Source organism: Dipodomys ordii, unplaced genomic scaffold, assembly GCF_000151885.1.
Source record: "Dipodomys ordii isolate 6190 unplaced genomic scaffold, Dord_2.0 Scaffold78, whole genome shotgun sequence".
Taxonomy (NCBI): Eukaryota; Metazoa; Chordata; class Mammalia; order Rodentia; family Heteromyidae; genus Dipodomys; species Dipodomys ordii.
This window is the reverse complement of record NW_012267294.1, coordinates 4610572-4627455: the sequence shown is the minus strand read 5'-3', so window position 1 is coordinate 4627455 and position 16884 is coordinate 4610572. Positions and strand designations below refer to the sequence as shown.

The window sequence follows — 16884 nt, the reverse complement described above, 5'->3', positions numbered from 1 at the left end:
CCGTTGGCAAGATTAATTAAAAAAAGAAGAGAGGAAACCCATATTAACAGGATTAGGGATGCCATGGGAAAAATCACAACACGTACCCAAGATATCCAAACAATCCTAATGGACTACTTTCAAAAGTTATACTCACTAAAGAAAAAAACCTGGCAGAAATGGATGCATTTTTAGAGAAATACAAGTTGCCCAAACTGAGCAAAGAAGAAGTTAACCAATTAAATAAGCCAATATCCTACAATAAGATACAGGAAGGTATCAAAATTCTTCCAACAACAACAACAAAAAAAAGCCCAGGACCAGATAGATTCACAGCAGAATTCTATAAGACCTATAAAGAAGAACGAATACCCATACTCCTCAAGCTCTTCAGAGAAACAGAGAAGGAGGGAGCTATCCCAAACTCATTCTACGAAGCCAATATCACACTCATCCCCAAACCAGGCAACGACCCAACCAAAAAGGAGAATTACAGGCCAATTTCCTTGATGAACACAGATGCAAAGATCCTTAACAAGATTCTAGCTAACAGAATCCAGAAACACATACAAAAAATTATACACTATGACCAGGTAGGCTTCATCCCAGAGATGCAGGGAGGGTTTAACACACATAAGTCAATAAATGTAATCCAACACATCAACAGAGCCAAGCTCAAGAATCACATGATTATTGCCACAGATGCAGAAAAGGCCTTTGATAAAATTCAACATTCATTCATGCTAAAAGCTCGAGAAAATGGGAGTAGAAGGAACATTACTTAAAACAATAAAAGCCATTTATGACAGACCAATAGCCAATATTACACTTAATGGGGAAAAGCTACAACCAATTCTCCTAAAACTAGGAACAAGGCAAGGATGCCCACTGTCTCCACTAATCTTCAATATAGACCTGGAACCCTTAGCCAGGGCAATAAGGCAAGAAAAGAACATTAAAAGGATCTACATAGGGAAAGAAGAAGTTAAACTATCCCTTTTTGCAGATAACATGATACTATACCTTCACGATCCCAAAAACTCCATCCCAAACTCTTAGAAATCATAAATCACTTCGGCAAAGTAGCAGGATACAAAATAAACCCACAAAAATCAGTTGCCTTCCTGTACACTGACAATGTATAAGAAGAGAAGGAAATAAAGGGAGCAACCCCATTCACAATAACCTCCCCCAAAATAAAATTTTTAGGAATTAACCTAACCAAAGATGTAAAAGAACTATTTAATGAAAACTATAAAAAGTTAAAGAAAGAAATTGCAGAAGACACTAGGAAATGGAAAGACCTCCCATGCTCTTGGATAGGCCAACTTAATATATTGAAGATGGTAATACTGCCAAAATTAATATACAAATTCAATGCAATTCCTATTAAAATCCCAATGACGTACATCACTGAAATACAGAAAACAGTCCAAAAATTCATATGGAACAACAAAAGACCTAGAATAGCCAAAACAATTCTAGGGGATAAAGACAATATGGGAGGGCTATCCATGCCGAACCTCAAACTCTACTACAGAGCTATAATAACAAAGACAGCATGGTACTGGCACAAAAACAGACCTGAAGACCAATGGAACAGAATAGAAGATCCAGAAATAAATCCACAGGCCTACAGCCAGCTGATATTCGACAAAGGAGCCAACGAAACACAGCCTCTTCAACCGCTGGTGCTGGGAAAACTGGGCAGCCACATGCAGGAAACTAAAAGTGGACCCCAGCCTATCACCATGCACTAACATCAACTCAAAATGGATTAAAGACCTTAACATTAAACCTGAATCTCTGAAACTACTGCAGGACAGAGTAGGAGAGACACTTGAACTAATAGGCACATGAAGGAACTTCCTGAACAGAGTCCCAGGGTCACAACAAATTGGAGAGAGATTCGACAAATGGGACTACCTTAAAACAAAAAGCTTCTGCACAGCTAAAGCTATCGCAACCAAGCTAGAAAGACAACCAACTAATTGGGAAAAAATATTTACCAGCAATCTATCAGACAAGGGGTTAATATCCAGTATATACACAGGGAACTCAAGAAACTAATCCCTCCCAAACCTAACAAACCAATTACTAAATGGGCAAGGGAATTAAAGAGGGACTTCTCAGATGAAGAAATAAAAATGGCAAAGAAACACATGAGGAAATGTTCATCATCCCTGGTGGTGAAGGAAATGCAAATAAAGACAACCCTGAGATACCACCTTACCCCAGTCAGAATGTCCCACATCCACAAATCAGCCAACGACAAATGCTGGAGGGGATGTGGAGAAAGAGGAACCCTATTACACTGCTGGTGGGAATGTACACTTATACAAACACTTTGGAAAGCAGTCTGGACGGTCCTCAGAAAGCTAAAGATTGACCTCCCTTATGACCCAGTCATACCACTTCTAGGCATCTACCCTGCACCTCCATGTTTATTGCAGCACTGTTCACAATAGCTAGGATATGGAAACAATCCATATGTCCCACCACAGATGAATGGATCCAAAAATTGTGGTATCTATACACAATGGAATATTATGCAGCCATTAGAAATGACAAAATAATGGCATTTGCAGGGAAATGGATGGAGCTAGAAGAAATCATGTTGAGCAAGGTAAGCCAAGAGCAAAGAGACAAACGGTACATGGTATCCCTGATAAGTGGATGTTATACCCAAAATGTTAGGTGATATGACAAAATTAAGAGGACTTACGAAACAAAGAACTCCAACTCATCTGTTTGAACCACTACTAAATATGCCCATGCTGCTGATCACATGTATGGTGTATATGTGTACACTGTTATATGTTATAGACTGTAACCGACAATTTGCTCCAGGAAAGTTAGAATAAGCTTGTGACTTTAAATGAGCATCATTATTCCACAATACTGTGAAATTTGGGAAATTATGTAATCATTTAATCACTATTAAAAATAAAAAAAGAACCTCGGGGAAGGTAGGGAGGGAAGGGATAGTATGGAGAAAACAATCGGGATAACAGTGCTCAATAAGAACTGTACTCATTACCTTACTGATGTAACTGTAACCCTCTCTATAGTATCTTTACAATAAAAAAAAGAATAACCAAGGAGGGGGGATGAATGAGGAAGGTGGGGGAAGGATGGGATAGTGGGAGAACAACAAGGGAAGGAGTAACAATGCTTGCTTGACAAGAAAGGTACTCATTGCCTTACTCATGTAACTGTAACTCTTCTGTACAGTATCTTTACAATAAAATAAAATTAAAAATGGAAAAAGAATACATAGAAGGAAATTGAATATGGTATTCTAGTTACTAAAACATTGAAAACTGTTTTTTCCTTAGTTCAAGAGTAGATTATAAGAATAAGTGGAAATATGCTTGATCTGAGACACAATTTTGATAATGCTCTTCAAGTTCACACTTCTAACCTGTTTCCAAGTGAAGCCAACTCTGAGCAGACCTTTGCATTTAAGCCAGGAAATATCTCAGAGGAAAATGCTGCTCACATATTCATTGCCACTCAAAGTGTAACAAGACCAGTTTGACATCAAAATTATCCAACATTGCACAAGTAGCTTAGTTTGTCCCTGATGCAGATCCGGTGCTGGTAATGCCAAGTCTGCAGTTAATGTTACCACTCTGGTGCTGTCAGTGATGGCACTGGTGGTACTTGTGTGTCTTATTGTAGGTGCCACTGCTTTCCTCCCAGAAAGAAAGTCTTCAAAAAGACCTTCGACAGCACTTTTAAAAAGCAGAAACAACGCAAGAAAGGACTACTCCTCTATTTCTTATTCTTCTTATCTGGTCATGAACTCATAAAAATAATCTTAAAAGGTCTAGAAAGATTTCTAACTAAAAAAAATAGTTGTTCATGTGAATAACTGGGGACATTACAGTTTTCCATTTTATTCATTCATTTTCTCAACATAGAGATAAAGTTTTTTTATATTGATTCCTAGGTGTGTATCATTTTTTGATAGACATTTTGATACATATTTCATTCTGAAATGAGCTATATATGGTGACTCATGTCTCTAGCTCCACAGTGACTCTAGAGATGGAAATGAGAAAGATCACTATTCAAGGCCAGCCTCAGCATAAAGTCAGACTTCATTTCATATAATAAGCTGGGTCATTCCAGTTACAAGAAGACATGATGATACCCACAAGACAGTATACTGGAAATGAACTTTACAATTTTGGGTGTGGGTGAGAGGAAAGAGGTAGGGGAAGGAAGGAATAGTTGTAGAACAACAAGGGAAGGGGGAACAATGCGCAACAAGAAATGTACTCATTGCCTTACTCATGCAACTGTAACCCCTCTGTACAGCCTCTTTACAATAAAATAACATTTAAAAAAGAGGCCTATGATCAAGACCAGCTGGGTCAAAAGCATGAAATGCTATGTAAAATATTAAATGCTGTTAAAATTTTAAAGTGTTTTATTTTTGTAACTAACATTGAATTCTTATTTTTTCAAAGCACCTTGTTATCAAATGGAAATATATTTAGTACATGGGTGGATTTTGCATCCTCAAATTTGCCATCTTTATTTATCAATTCTCATAGATTTTTTTTTTGGTTAGTTGTGGGGCTTGAGCTCTGGGCTTGGGTGCTGTCTCTTTACTGCTTGAGCCACAGGGCCACTTCTGATTTTTTTTTTCTAGTGGTTTATTGGAGATAAGAGTCTCAAAGACTTTCATGCCAAGGCTGGCTTTGAACTGAGATCCTCAGGTCTCAGCCTCCTGAGTAGCTAGGATTACAGGCGTGAGCCACCAGCGCCTGGCAATTCTCACTAGCTTTTTGTGGACATCTGTAAGGTTTATAAACATTAGATATTGTTAACTAATAGTGATATGTTAACTAATAGTTCTTTCCTTGTGTTGAATAGGCATGATGAGTGAATATCTTGCCTTGTTCCAGACTTCAAAAGTTAACACTCTCTCTTGGCTTTCATCGGATTCCAGCATTCTTAGAAATGTCCCCCAACTGTGTTTTCTGGTCCCCTTCTGATATTGCTATATGGAGTGGACTTCTAGGTTCTAAGGTCAGACAGGCTTGTATTGTTACACTTTTGCTGCTACTTAAAGCTAATTGCAAGTTATCTGTTAATATCTGCATGCAGATATATTAAGTGCTAAAAAAGATCAAATGAGATAATGATATTTGTAACTGGGACAGAAAGAGTTCGACCTTTTGAAGCTTAATATTGTAAATACATATTTTTTAATCTGGTTCCTGGGTTTACTTCTCTTTATAATGCTGTGACCTACCCATGATGACTAAACTCACAGTACCTTTGTCACCTCTGCTCTATGCCAGGATGAGTTATCATATGAGTAATTGTATACAAGATGAAAAATGACATTGTAATTTTTTTTTTGTAGTCATGGGGCTTGAGCTCTGGGCTTAGGCGCTGTCCCTGCACTCTTCAGCTCAAGGTGAGCACTCTACCACTTGAGCCACAGTGCCACTTCCGGTTTTCTAGGGGTTTATTGGAGAAAAGAGTTTCACAGACTTTCCTGCCCGGGCTGGCTTCGAACCGTGATCCTCAGATCTCAGTCTCCTGAGTAGCTAGGATTACAGGTGTGAGCCACTGGCTCCCAGCACTGTAAATATCTTCACACTCAAATGTAAACAGTTAGTGATATTATGCATTCCAACAGAAGAATCAAGATAGGCTTACCTTGGCATTTTATGTATGCACAAGCCACCACAGCTCAGATTACACACAAAGAAAAAAGAAAAAAAATAAATGGTGGGAGCACAAGTCCTTAAACTCACAATTCACCAAAAAATAAAAGCAACCATATAAATAAAAACCACCTTGAATCATTTTGCAATTTCAAACTTTATCAAGAGGTTAAAATTAAGTAGTCAAAATAAAGTATAAAGTATAAAATCAAACAAACAATATTTGAGGGATGACATTGCTACAAGTATAAATTGATAGTCTTATATACCTATCTAATATTTCCAATTAGATATTAACTAATGTCACATTTACTGAAATTCATGGACATGAAAGATAACAATTTAAAAAATAAAATGCCACCTTCAAAACTTAGGGACTTCTGACTTCAGTTTAATAGAAATATGTATCTATTTCTTTTCCCTTAGGAAGCTATAACTACCAATGTGCTTTTACTTTCATCTGAGGAAAAACTACTGATGGTATTGTCTATACCCTTTTACAGAAAAAATAATCTCTACACATTTTAATTCATTACTCAGAGGTCTAGACTTGGGGCACAACCATATTGATAAGATCAATTGACAAGGAGATGTAGGTTGAGAAGAGCATATTTACTTGAGAGGCTAAATTCACAGCTTCTTCTGAATCCAAGTTTAACAAGTATATGGCTTTCCTTTACTTCATATTGGTTGTTTCCCTACACTTTACACAAAGATTGTTAGGATCACAACTTAGCAAACCAGAGAACTGAAGAAAAACAACACATATGATCAGTTACATCCATATGTCAAGTAGTCTTAACAGGACTTATTTGCTGATTTGGAAGTAAGCCAAAATCAAAGACACATAAATGATCCTTGTGGATCCTTTTTAAGTCTTTCAACACAGACTAGACTCTTTGACCTGGATTTTATAGTTTAAATTGAAACAAATATCAGTAAGAACAAGGGAAGAGGAAGTAAGTATTAGCTTTCTGGTGACTAAGAAAATACAACTTTGTCTTATGACATGCTGACGAAAAAGGATCTATGCCTTAGGGTACTGGGACGGTGTTGTTGAAACAGAAGATCAATTGGCATTGCTAGTTCGTCTGGAAGACCCGTACTTGTTCAGCCAGTTCTAATGGCTTAGAATGGTGGATACAAAGAAAATATAGGGAAAGAGTGAGGGTTGAAAACCTGGCCTGTTATCTGTTGAAAGGAGAATGAAGGCCTGAAGTTGTTTGTTGTCAACAGAGGTGTTTTGCCTGGGTCCTTCCTACCTATTTACCTCATCCCAATAGACAAAGCCTATCTATCTGGTTACATCCCTTCCAGATGTTCCAGTGTTCAGGTCAGTACCAGGAACAGGCTATTTTCTCCTTGATCAGGGCTTGATTTAATTCCTCAATGTCTGTGGACATTAAGTACATGGTCATGAATTAGGAAGAATAAGAAAACTAAATGCTTGGTGTACTTGTAGTCAGGACAGACTATCCAAATTATATTTTTCAGTGCACAATGAAAATGAGAGGCTTTAGTTTGAAAAGTAATCAGGGTTTCAAGACAGAAATGACAAATAATTAAACCATCTTCAGAGCTCTTCTAAGCACAGTGCTTTGCACATCAACATAGATGGCAGTGCTAGCCCTGACAATAAATACTGAAGGAAAAACTAGCAATAACACCTCCAAATTGAAGTGCAGGCATGAGCATTCAAATTAAGCCATGGGGTCTAACAGTCCATCTACTAGGTTAAAAAATACTAGATTTGGGAAAGGAAGCTCAGTTTTATTGTATCTGGCAAGAAATCGAGAAAATAGTAAGTAAGCCATCCTAGGAAGGAAGAAAGGCATCCTATGTGGAGACACAACTCTACTTTCTTCAGTAATAGTGCCTCAGGCTGTCTCTAATGCATACTGCTAGAAAATGTAGCCATAGTTGGTTTTTCTGTCTTCAGTGTATCCTCCCCAAGCCAAGTCCCACAATAACTTCAAAGTAATTTGGTAAAAACTACACAATAGAGCTCAACTTGACTTAGATTGAACTACCTCAACGTATCTCAGTGGAAGAGATGTGGCCAGTTTAATTGATCCCTTCTTTGTCAGGTGCCACAGCAGAGTAAAGACACAAATATTTGTGAGATAAATGAGCACATTACCAGGATTTCACCTCTACCTCCTCTTTTCTATGGCATCATTCCCTCTATACCACAATTGAAATCAGTCAGAGACACATGATTTCTCCCAAAGCACATACTGTTTTGTATGTCGATGCTCTTACTAGGAACATCAGGGTCTTTTCTTCCATCTGAGATTCTAACCTTCAGTCTCCCTCCTCTGTCTTCTAAGAACAACATGCTCTCTTAAAATCCTAATCCTACTGCTCACTCTGCTCCCCCTCCACACTCAGACAGAAAGGATGTCCCCTCTTGGCATCACTTTTCATATAGTTTCCTGACTCCCAAATGCACTTGTTTACTATTTAACAGAAGTCCCTCTCCAAGCTTCCCTACAGAATAAGTTATTTGAAACAAAGAACTGGACCTTGAGGAGAGAAAGTAAAAGAGACAAACAAAAGCACAGAATGCTGACTATTCTAACACATTCATGAAATGACAAAGATTTTCCTATTTTTGTTACTGTATTCTCTAAAGTTCATCAGTTACCAAGTCCAAACAATTCTTAATATCTTAAAATGCCCGCAGTGTGTCTGTCTCCCTGGTTCACACCTATCATTTCTAACCTGGATTCTCCATAAAACAATTCCCCAAAAAGTTCAACTATGCACTCCTGTTTGAGTTCTGTCCTGCCTGGAGGCTCCTGAGTACAAGGAGTAGAGTCTAACATCCAGTCTAACTCAGTTCCTAGGATCCTAGATGGGTTCTATTTCACAACGTGTGTGCCCAAAAAAATCAGTGCTAGAAATCCAGGTCTGCTTGTGACCACTATTCACCTTATAGTCCAAGTCTTTTCTAAAATTCTATCTAGTTCTCTACTTTTCCTCTGTAAAAATCAGTCTCTTTCCTTTGTACTCTGACCATGTGTATGTAACTGATAATCCCCTTAAAGTCTTTCTTCCAGCTCAGCCCTCCAGTTTCAGGTCTCTCAATTCCTGATGCCATCTGTGGCTCCACCCTTCCTGCCTGCCCCTAGTGCTCTGAATATATAACAGGAGCTTGAGCCTGGGAGGCTCTTCTCATTCTCCATGAGGCCTCTCCTCCATTATGCCTCCATTTCCACAGCCTACCCTTGTCTGGATAATGCATGCTTACTGTCATGTTTTAGAATAGGTGACACCGGACACCACTTCCACCATCTCTTGCCTCCACTAAATTACATTACTCTAACCTCATCTAACAACTACTTCTTACTCCTGGTGCACACTAAACTCCTCACATCCTTGCCATTTATTTGTCTTTGTTTATCTCTATAGGGTAGGAATCTTAGCAATCAGAAGTAATCTCCTATGTATCATGATAGTTCCAATGCCTGTCACCATGCTCAATAAATAATGTGCCTTCCCGAATTATCAGCTGTAATGAATCAGTCCTACAACGGACCAGATGACCACAAAATGGGATCAGGAACAACCTGATAGTCAAAGCACAAGCAACAAGGAGGAAATACATTATCTTTAGTCAGAAACACCTGATTCACTCTGAAGACATGGACCTGAACCGTATCCTAATTTGCACTGAAGTTAAAAAGTTTGATCTCAATTCTCCACTTCATTAATCCTCAAATTTAACAGCTGCTAAAGTGATAGGGGGGAAAAAAACCATTGTTTTTGCACTCGAATCCTACATTAAGCCCCAGTAGACCTGATCTAACAAAAAGTCACATGATAAACAAAGCAAGTAAAAATCCCAACAGAACAGTTTCCCCTAAAACCCAAAATCATCAGAGTGTAATCATGGGCTTAGAGGCATGACTTAGTTGATAGAGTAATAATCAAAGAGCAAAAGCATCAGGTCCTGAGGTTGAGTTCCAGTCTCAGTCATAAAAATAAAAAGAGAATCGTTTTAAAAAGTGTAGGCTACAGGGAAGTCTCTGCTTTAACCTTTAGGAGAAATATGACTTGAACTAACCAGCTATTGCCCAATCTCATTTTTTTATTTTGGTATTTTCTTGATCTAGCCTTACTAAACCCATTCTGTCAAACTGGGTGAAATATTCTTTTTATTGATACCTACTAGAAGGATGAATTTGCGTCCTATACCCACTAAAGATTTAAAAGGCAGAAAAATGTGTAAGGGAAACAGAGTAAATTTATTAGAAGTGAAAAAAACAGCCATGAAACAAGGCCCATCTTGGCCAAAAGCAAGGGACCTTTTAAAACCAAGCATGGAATGGGGGGATTGGGGGGGAGGGAAAGAGGGAGAAAAATGAAGGAAAGGGTAACAAGTTAGACAAGAAATGTACTCACTACCTATATAACTGTAACCCCTCTCTATATCACCTTGTCAATAAAATAAAAACTAAATTAAATAAACCCCCAAAGCAAAGACTAGAGGTCTGGTTCAAATTGTAGCAAACATGAAGTCCTTAGTTGAAACCCCAGTATAGCATGAATAAAAGGTTGAGTATAACATTATGTGAATTGAAATAATGTTTAAGGATGTATAAAGAGCATCAAAAAATCAATTAAGATAATTACTAACATACAAGGTCATTTATCAGTACGTGGAAGAAAGTTAGAACTGTAACATCATCAGAGCATTTGACACAGGGCTAATGTTTATTACAGCTTGAGAATATATAACTAAATAGATAAGAAAACTGAAGACAATATTTTGAAATTTGTGGCTGACAATGTTTTCAAATTTGGGGCTTGTTTACTGGCAGCAAATACAGTGACCTTCCAAAGGTTATGAGATAAAAAGCAGCAGTAAGAAAGAAATCATAGGTGAAAGATTTATATGGTATGAAGAGACACCAGAAGACCAACCAGGGCTGCAATATATCTCAATGCCAAGGCCTTACCTAGCAAGTGCAGTGTCTTAGGTTGGAACCCCAGTAGCAAAATAGAAAAGACAAAGAAACAAAAGCAAGAAAAGAGAGAAGTAATAAAGCGAATTCTAAAAGAGTGTCAACAAGGAAATGAAGATGCTATGACAGTTCACTGTTTTTGTTAGTTGCAAGATTATGTAATAGATAGTTCCAGTATAATCTCTACAGGAATTCACTACGACATTTAAGGGTGATTGTATCAGTAGGTGTATTAGCTCTTAAATCTCTGAATTAGTGAATTATATCCACAAGTAGGCTCTGAATATTTCCTTGTTTAGTTTTATTTTGCTTTTCAGAAGACAATTTAACTATATAAACCAATGGGCTCTGGCTACAATACTTGCATGCTTCTAATATTATATCTTTTCAGCTAGTAAAATCTTTTGGGAAGATGATCCAGGGAGAAATGAAGTAATGATTTCAATAAGAACCACTTAAATCCCAGTACTAGTGGCTTGTGCCTGCAATCCTTGCTACTCCGGAGGATGAGATCTTTGGGTGGCTGTTGGAGGGCAGCCTGAGCAGAAAACTGCCTGTGAGATTCTTAATCTCCAATTAACCACTCAAAAACTGAAAGTGGAGCTGTGGCTCAAAGTGGTGGAGCTCCAACCTTGAGCAAAAGAGCTCAGGTTTACCACCCTGAGTTAAAGCTCCACAAGTGGAAGGAAGGAAGGAAGCAAGCAAGCAAGCAAGCAAGGAAATAAGGAAAGAGGAAGGAAAGAAAAATGAGAAGAAGAAAAAAGAAAAGAAAGAAGAGAAAAGAAAAGGACACACATACATGTAAGGGAACTTACTTCAGCCTACATTCTAGAACATTTTGAAAATATGATTTTTACAGTTGTTGTCCATTTCAATTTAAGATCCAATTTTAAATGACTTATTTTGAAACAAGACAGAGATTCTTTTGTCTGATACAAAATTAATGGTAATATTCTAGAAGCCTGGCTCAAGTGTTAAATCACTTGTTTAGTAAGTGCAAGGCCATGTGTTTCTATCCTAAATCTCAACAATTCACTCTCTCTAGACTCTTCTATTGATGACTACTGTTTATCAAAGAAGATAATTTCCAAATATTTTTCAAGCCTATATTATCTGATCATCTTTTTCAAAAGTACTATATGTGACATATGTTTGAAAACAGCCTGAGGGCTGGGAGATGGCTCAGGGAAAGTACTTATCTAGCATGCATAAGGCTCTGGGATTGATTCCTGGCATTGCTAAAAAGAAAAAAGGGAAAGGGTGGAAATGAGTATGCTTTAAAAAATGTAAGCTCTGAAACGGAATGTTCTCTGGGTTTTTCTGAATTTAAATTTAAATTTGAATTTATTGTAAAGGTGATGAACAGGGGGTTACAGTTACATAAGGAAGGTAATGAGTACATTTTTTTAAAACACTGTTACTCCTCCCTTATTTTCCCCTGCTTATAACTTCTCACTAACCATCCCACCCTCCCAGTTGGAAAGTTCATCTCCAACATAGTGCCTAGTGACTACATTGTTGCATTAGTTCTTCCTTTGTCCTGCTGTTTCTATGATTCCCTTTCCCTTCCACAAATTAGATAAGCAACATTCTGGCCATAAAAGAGATGCAACTCAAAACAACACTGAGATTCCACCTTACCCCAGTCAGAATGTCCTGAGTTTCAATACCAAAGGTTTCCTTTTTGGAAAGTATAAGCTCTCCATTCCTCAGTCTTCTAAAGAATGGCCTTCTCCTAAAGCCTTCCTGAATTCCTTCAACATACATTATTACCCAATGTTTGGCTCTCTGGTGATGAGATAACTTTCCTATCGAATTGTTCTTGCCCTATCTTGTGTTTTTGGGTTTTTCTCTTTTTTTTCAACAATTGTAATCTACAGAAGTGATTTTAATTTCTCCAACAGTAATGTTATATTTAATCATCCTGTACTTGCTCAAGAGGAGAGCATTGGATGAGGCACCTAAATGCATTCATATTTTTTCCATATAAAAAACAAGGAAAAGCACTGAACATCTATTTTAATATGCATTTTTATCATATTTAAATAATTGTACAAAGGAGTTTTCATTCAGCAAAGCAGTTTATGGACACAATGCATATTGATCAGTGTCAGCCTCCTTTCAAAGTTCTCACCCTTCCTTCTCAACAGGCCACCTTCCCTCACTTTGCACAAGTTTGGAAGATTTGTTTTGACACTTGTGACTGTATTCTCCCCATCCTCTCTTCATTCATCTACTCATCCTTCCATTGAGCCCATCTTACCCCTTTCAAATACAGGTTTCCTGCTTGAACTGTGAGTTAGACTTTCTAAGGAATTACACAGTTTGAGTTTTCTTCATCCTAAAAAGCATTCATTGTGAGTCTAATATGCATCAGCATTTACAAGTATTTTCCCCTTGTTCTTGTATTTAATCTGACCAACAGTCCTTCTAGTTATTATTTCATTTTATAGTTAAAGAATCTAAGATTGAGAAAGATTAACCTCAGAAAAAAAATTCTCCCTCCAAGAAAGGAAACAAGCTACTATGCATATCAATAACAACAAAAGCAAGACTGGATGTGGGGGCTCACACCCATAATGATAGGGACACAGGACTGCAGTTCAAGCATGGCTGGAATGACATAGTAAGACCCTCTCTGAAAGATAGCTAAAGTAAAAAAGGACTGGGAGGATGATTCAAGTAGTAGTTTACCTAGCAGCACAAGACTCCCAAGTACTAGTAATAAAATAGTCAATTACAAGAGCAATGCAGATGTTAGGCACAAACAAGTTCAAAGGAAATATATATTACTTTTCATGTGGATGGCTTAGTACATTTTACAGATGATGCTGCTCTTAGGCTGGAGCTGCAAGGGCACAGCAAGAAAAAAATGAAAGAGCATTCCAAAAAGCCTATGGTTTCAGTGTGCCAGACAGTTCTACCTCTAGTCTTAGGCATACACGGGGACTTGCAATAAAACACTGGGAGTTTGTATTTACATGATGACAAAATAAAAGAGTTAAAACAGAAATTTTAATTATCAAAGTGAATAACAATCTTGTATTGATTGTATACATATAATGCTTACCACTAATGTATAATATTTAGACCTTGTATGAAAACCTTGTGGATCTGATCAATAGATTTAGAGCTTCTATAAGTACAAATTATTCTAATAGCACAACTAAAGAAAACGACTAAAAATGAACTACATAACTCTTACCAAAAAAAAAAATCCCAAGAATATTAAGTGACCAAAGCAAGAAAGAGTAGGGTTTGTATTTTTCTAACTGTAGAGCCAGCTCACAATGCCATTGTACAACATGTAGAAGCTAAGAACCATTTGTGTTAAATCAAAACAAAATTAAAAGAATGAAAGAAAACTTATCTGAAGCATATTAAGTTCCCAAGTTATGAATAAACTTAAGCATTCAATATTATTTGAAAGCTGAAAAAAACAAGTACTAATCACTTTTCCCACTGAACCTCAGCTGTAACCCCTCTATACATCACTTTCATAATAAAATAAAATTAAAAATAAATAATAAAAATCAAGCCCTTAATTCACCACCTCTCCCTGAAGAGCTTTTCTGTAAGGAGATCCTGAGGTCATATTTCATAGTAAGAAGGATAACCACTCACTACTATGAGCTTGACTATCTACACAGAGTATGCTAAGGATGTTTAGCATAATCCCTACTGCTACTTCGTAACTACATCTTTAGAATGAATAAGGAAGTTCACCTAGACATTTTAGTGTATTTTCCCATATCAAATTTATTCAAATAGTTTGGTCTTGATTCAAATTCCTAAACTAATAGGCAGATACATACATACCCTCCTTGCATTTCCATCTAACTGTAGCCTGGGCAGAAATGATGTTCAGTCTCAGGGGCATTCTATGCCTAGCTCTGCATCTCTTGTCAGAGGTAAAAAGCTCAATGGTAAAGTTACCTGACAATGAATATGAAGTCATTGTCATTTCAATTAACCCCTACGTAACAGAAGAAGAAAAGCTCATTCAGAACATTCAGGTAAGAGAAAACTTTTATTACTCATGTATTTTTATTTTGAGAACTATTTCCACTTAAAAATACTCAGACCATTACAACTTTCCAAAGTCTTTTGGACAGTATTCATCATTTGTGTAAAACAGATCCAAACTGCCAGTATTCAGTCTGTTTCATTTTATGATTTAATTATGTTTTAGTGTTAGTAATCATTCCTTTATTGAATAATTAAAAGGCCAAACTCATAATATTTTTTCAAAAAGTTAAGCTAATAGAAAGAAAGCTATTTCAGGGACTTTAAAAAATAATCTACGTTTAAGCCCCAGAGTTTGTCAGTACAATAGAAACTATTTTAACTTTAGCATATACTTAAGGGCAAGGAATTTTACTCTTATCCTAGAAATGAAAGAAATGAAATAGTTGGTGCAGTCATATAGTAAGTGCCAAACTTGGAATTGAAGCCAATTAGACATATGTATTAGGCCTGTCATCCTCAGCAGGCTGAGATATGAGGAGCAGAGTCCAAAGCAAACATGACTAGGAAATTACATGAGACTCTTTTTTTTTATTTTGATAAGTTGTGGGGCTTGATCTCTGGACCTGGGTGCTGTCCCTCACTTCTTCAGCTCAAGGCGAGCAGGCTACCATTTGAGCTACCATGCCACTTCTGGTTTTCTAGTGGTTTATTGGAGATAAGAGTCTCACGGTCTTTCCTGCCCGGGCTGGCTTTGAACCACCATCCTCAGATCTCAGCCTCCTGTGTAGCTAGGATTAAAGGTGTGAGTCACCGGCCCCCAGCTCCATGAGAGTCTTATCAACAATTAACCACCAGAAAACCACAAGTGGCACTGTGTCTCAAAGTGGTAGAACATCAGCCTTGAGAAGAGCTCAGGGACAGCACCCAGGCCCAGAGTTCAAACCCCCGAATACCAACAAGCAAAAACAAACAAACAAATAATGGTAGTGTAGTTCAGGTTCAGGGCACCTGCCTAACAAGTTTGTGTCCCTCAGTTCAAGCTCACTTATTGTCAAAATAACAAATTGGTTTTACGTGTTTCCTTTTACTGATGTAACAGATGGAAAGTGAAACCTTGAATGTCATAGGGAAGACATGGGCCAATGGCACAGTGTCTGTGGACAGCACCACTGGAAATGACACATTGTTTGTTGTTACCTGGACAATGCAAAAACCACTAATTATTCTCCAAGATCCCAAAGGAAAAGAATATGCTGCTTCAGATTTCAAAGAACATAAGCAAAATAGTCGACTTCCCATTTTCAAATACCGGGCATTGCAGAGGTAATTCTATTCTTTCATTTTCACTTTGTTTTTATTAATTTGTACTTTATAAATATGATTTCGTCTTGTATATTGTCAATATTAAAATTAAAGCAGGTCATCTGCCATATAAATGAATGGAATATGTAATAATTCACATTCATGTTATTTACTAGTTTGTAAAATCAGCTTTCAAATTGCTACTAGAGCTGAGAGTGTAGTTTGGAAAAAGACAATTATCTAGTATAGATGAAAACAATTTCCATCCTCAAAATTACACACACTCATATATATACATACAAACTAGATGCATATAACAACATACATATGTATACATGTGTATGGATACTTGCATATATATGCATATACATATATTTGTACATGTGTATGCATATATACATAAGCTCTTTGTATTTTTAAATCAGTTTATATCCCAAAGAGAGAGAGAGTTTGTTTGTTTTTTTCCTGATTCTTGGGCGCTGCCCCTGAGCTCCTTTTAACCCAAGACTGGCACTGTTCTACTTGGTCCATGGTATCAATCCTCCCTTTCTTTCTGATTTAATCAGAAATTAAAATTTATTGTAGATTTTCCTGCCCTGGCTGGCTTCAAACTGCAATCCTCACAACTCAGTCTTCCCAGGAGCTACGATTACAGGTCTGAACCACTGCCACTGGGTGGAAAGAGCAATATTAACAAGGTTTTGAAGGAAGTTTTGTTTTTTCTTTTTTTTTCCAGACAGGTACTTTGACTTATAGAGTTTTAAATAATGAAGCCCAACCTCAATTACTATCAATCACAATGACCACTGGAGCAAGAAATCCTTCCATACTTCCAGCAATGGCAGCTGCTTACAGGAGTCAAAATATAGCACAACACATAAACCTAGTAATTTTTCATTCCACAATCTGGGAAGAGAATATATGTTCATTGGATATTGATGTCGATGTAATAATCATTGTGGATATTGCAGATG

General features: G+C 37.2%; 1 protein-coding gene across 1 annotated transcript in view; it reads left to right on the top strand.

The window, feature by feature from the left end:
* Window positions 1-6793, top strand: part of LOC105991874 (epithelial chloride channel protein-like) — a 41618-nt gene extending 34825 nt beyond the window's left edge. The window contains 1 exon segment of the mRNA XM_013024617.1: window positions 6708-6793. Within this exon segment, the coding sequence (XP_012880071.1) occupies window positions 6708-6793 (86 nt within the window).
* The last annotated feature ends 10091 nt before the right edge of the window (window positions 6794-16884 follow it).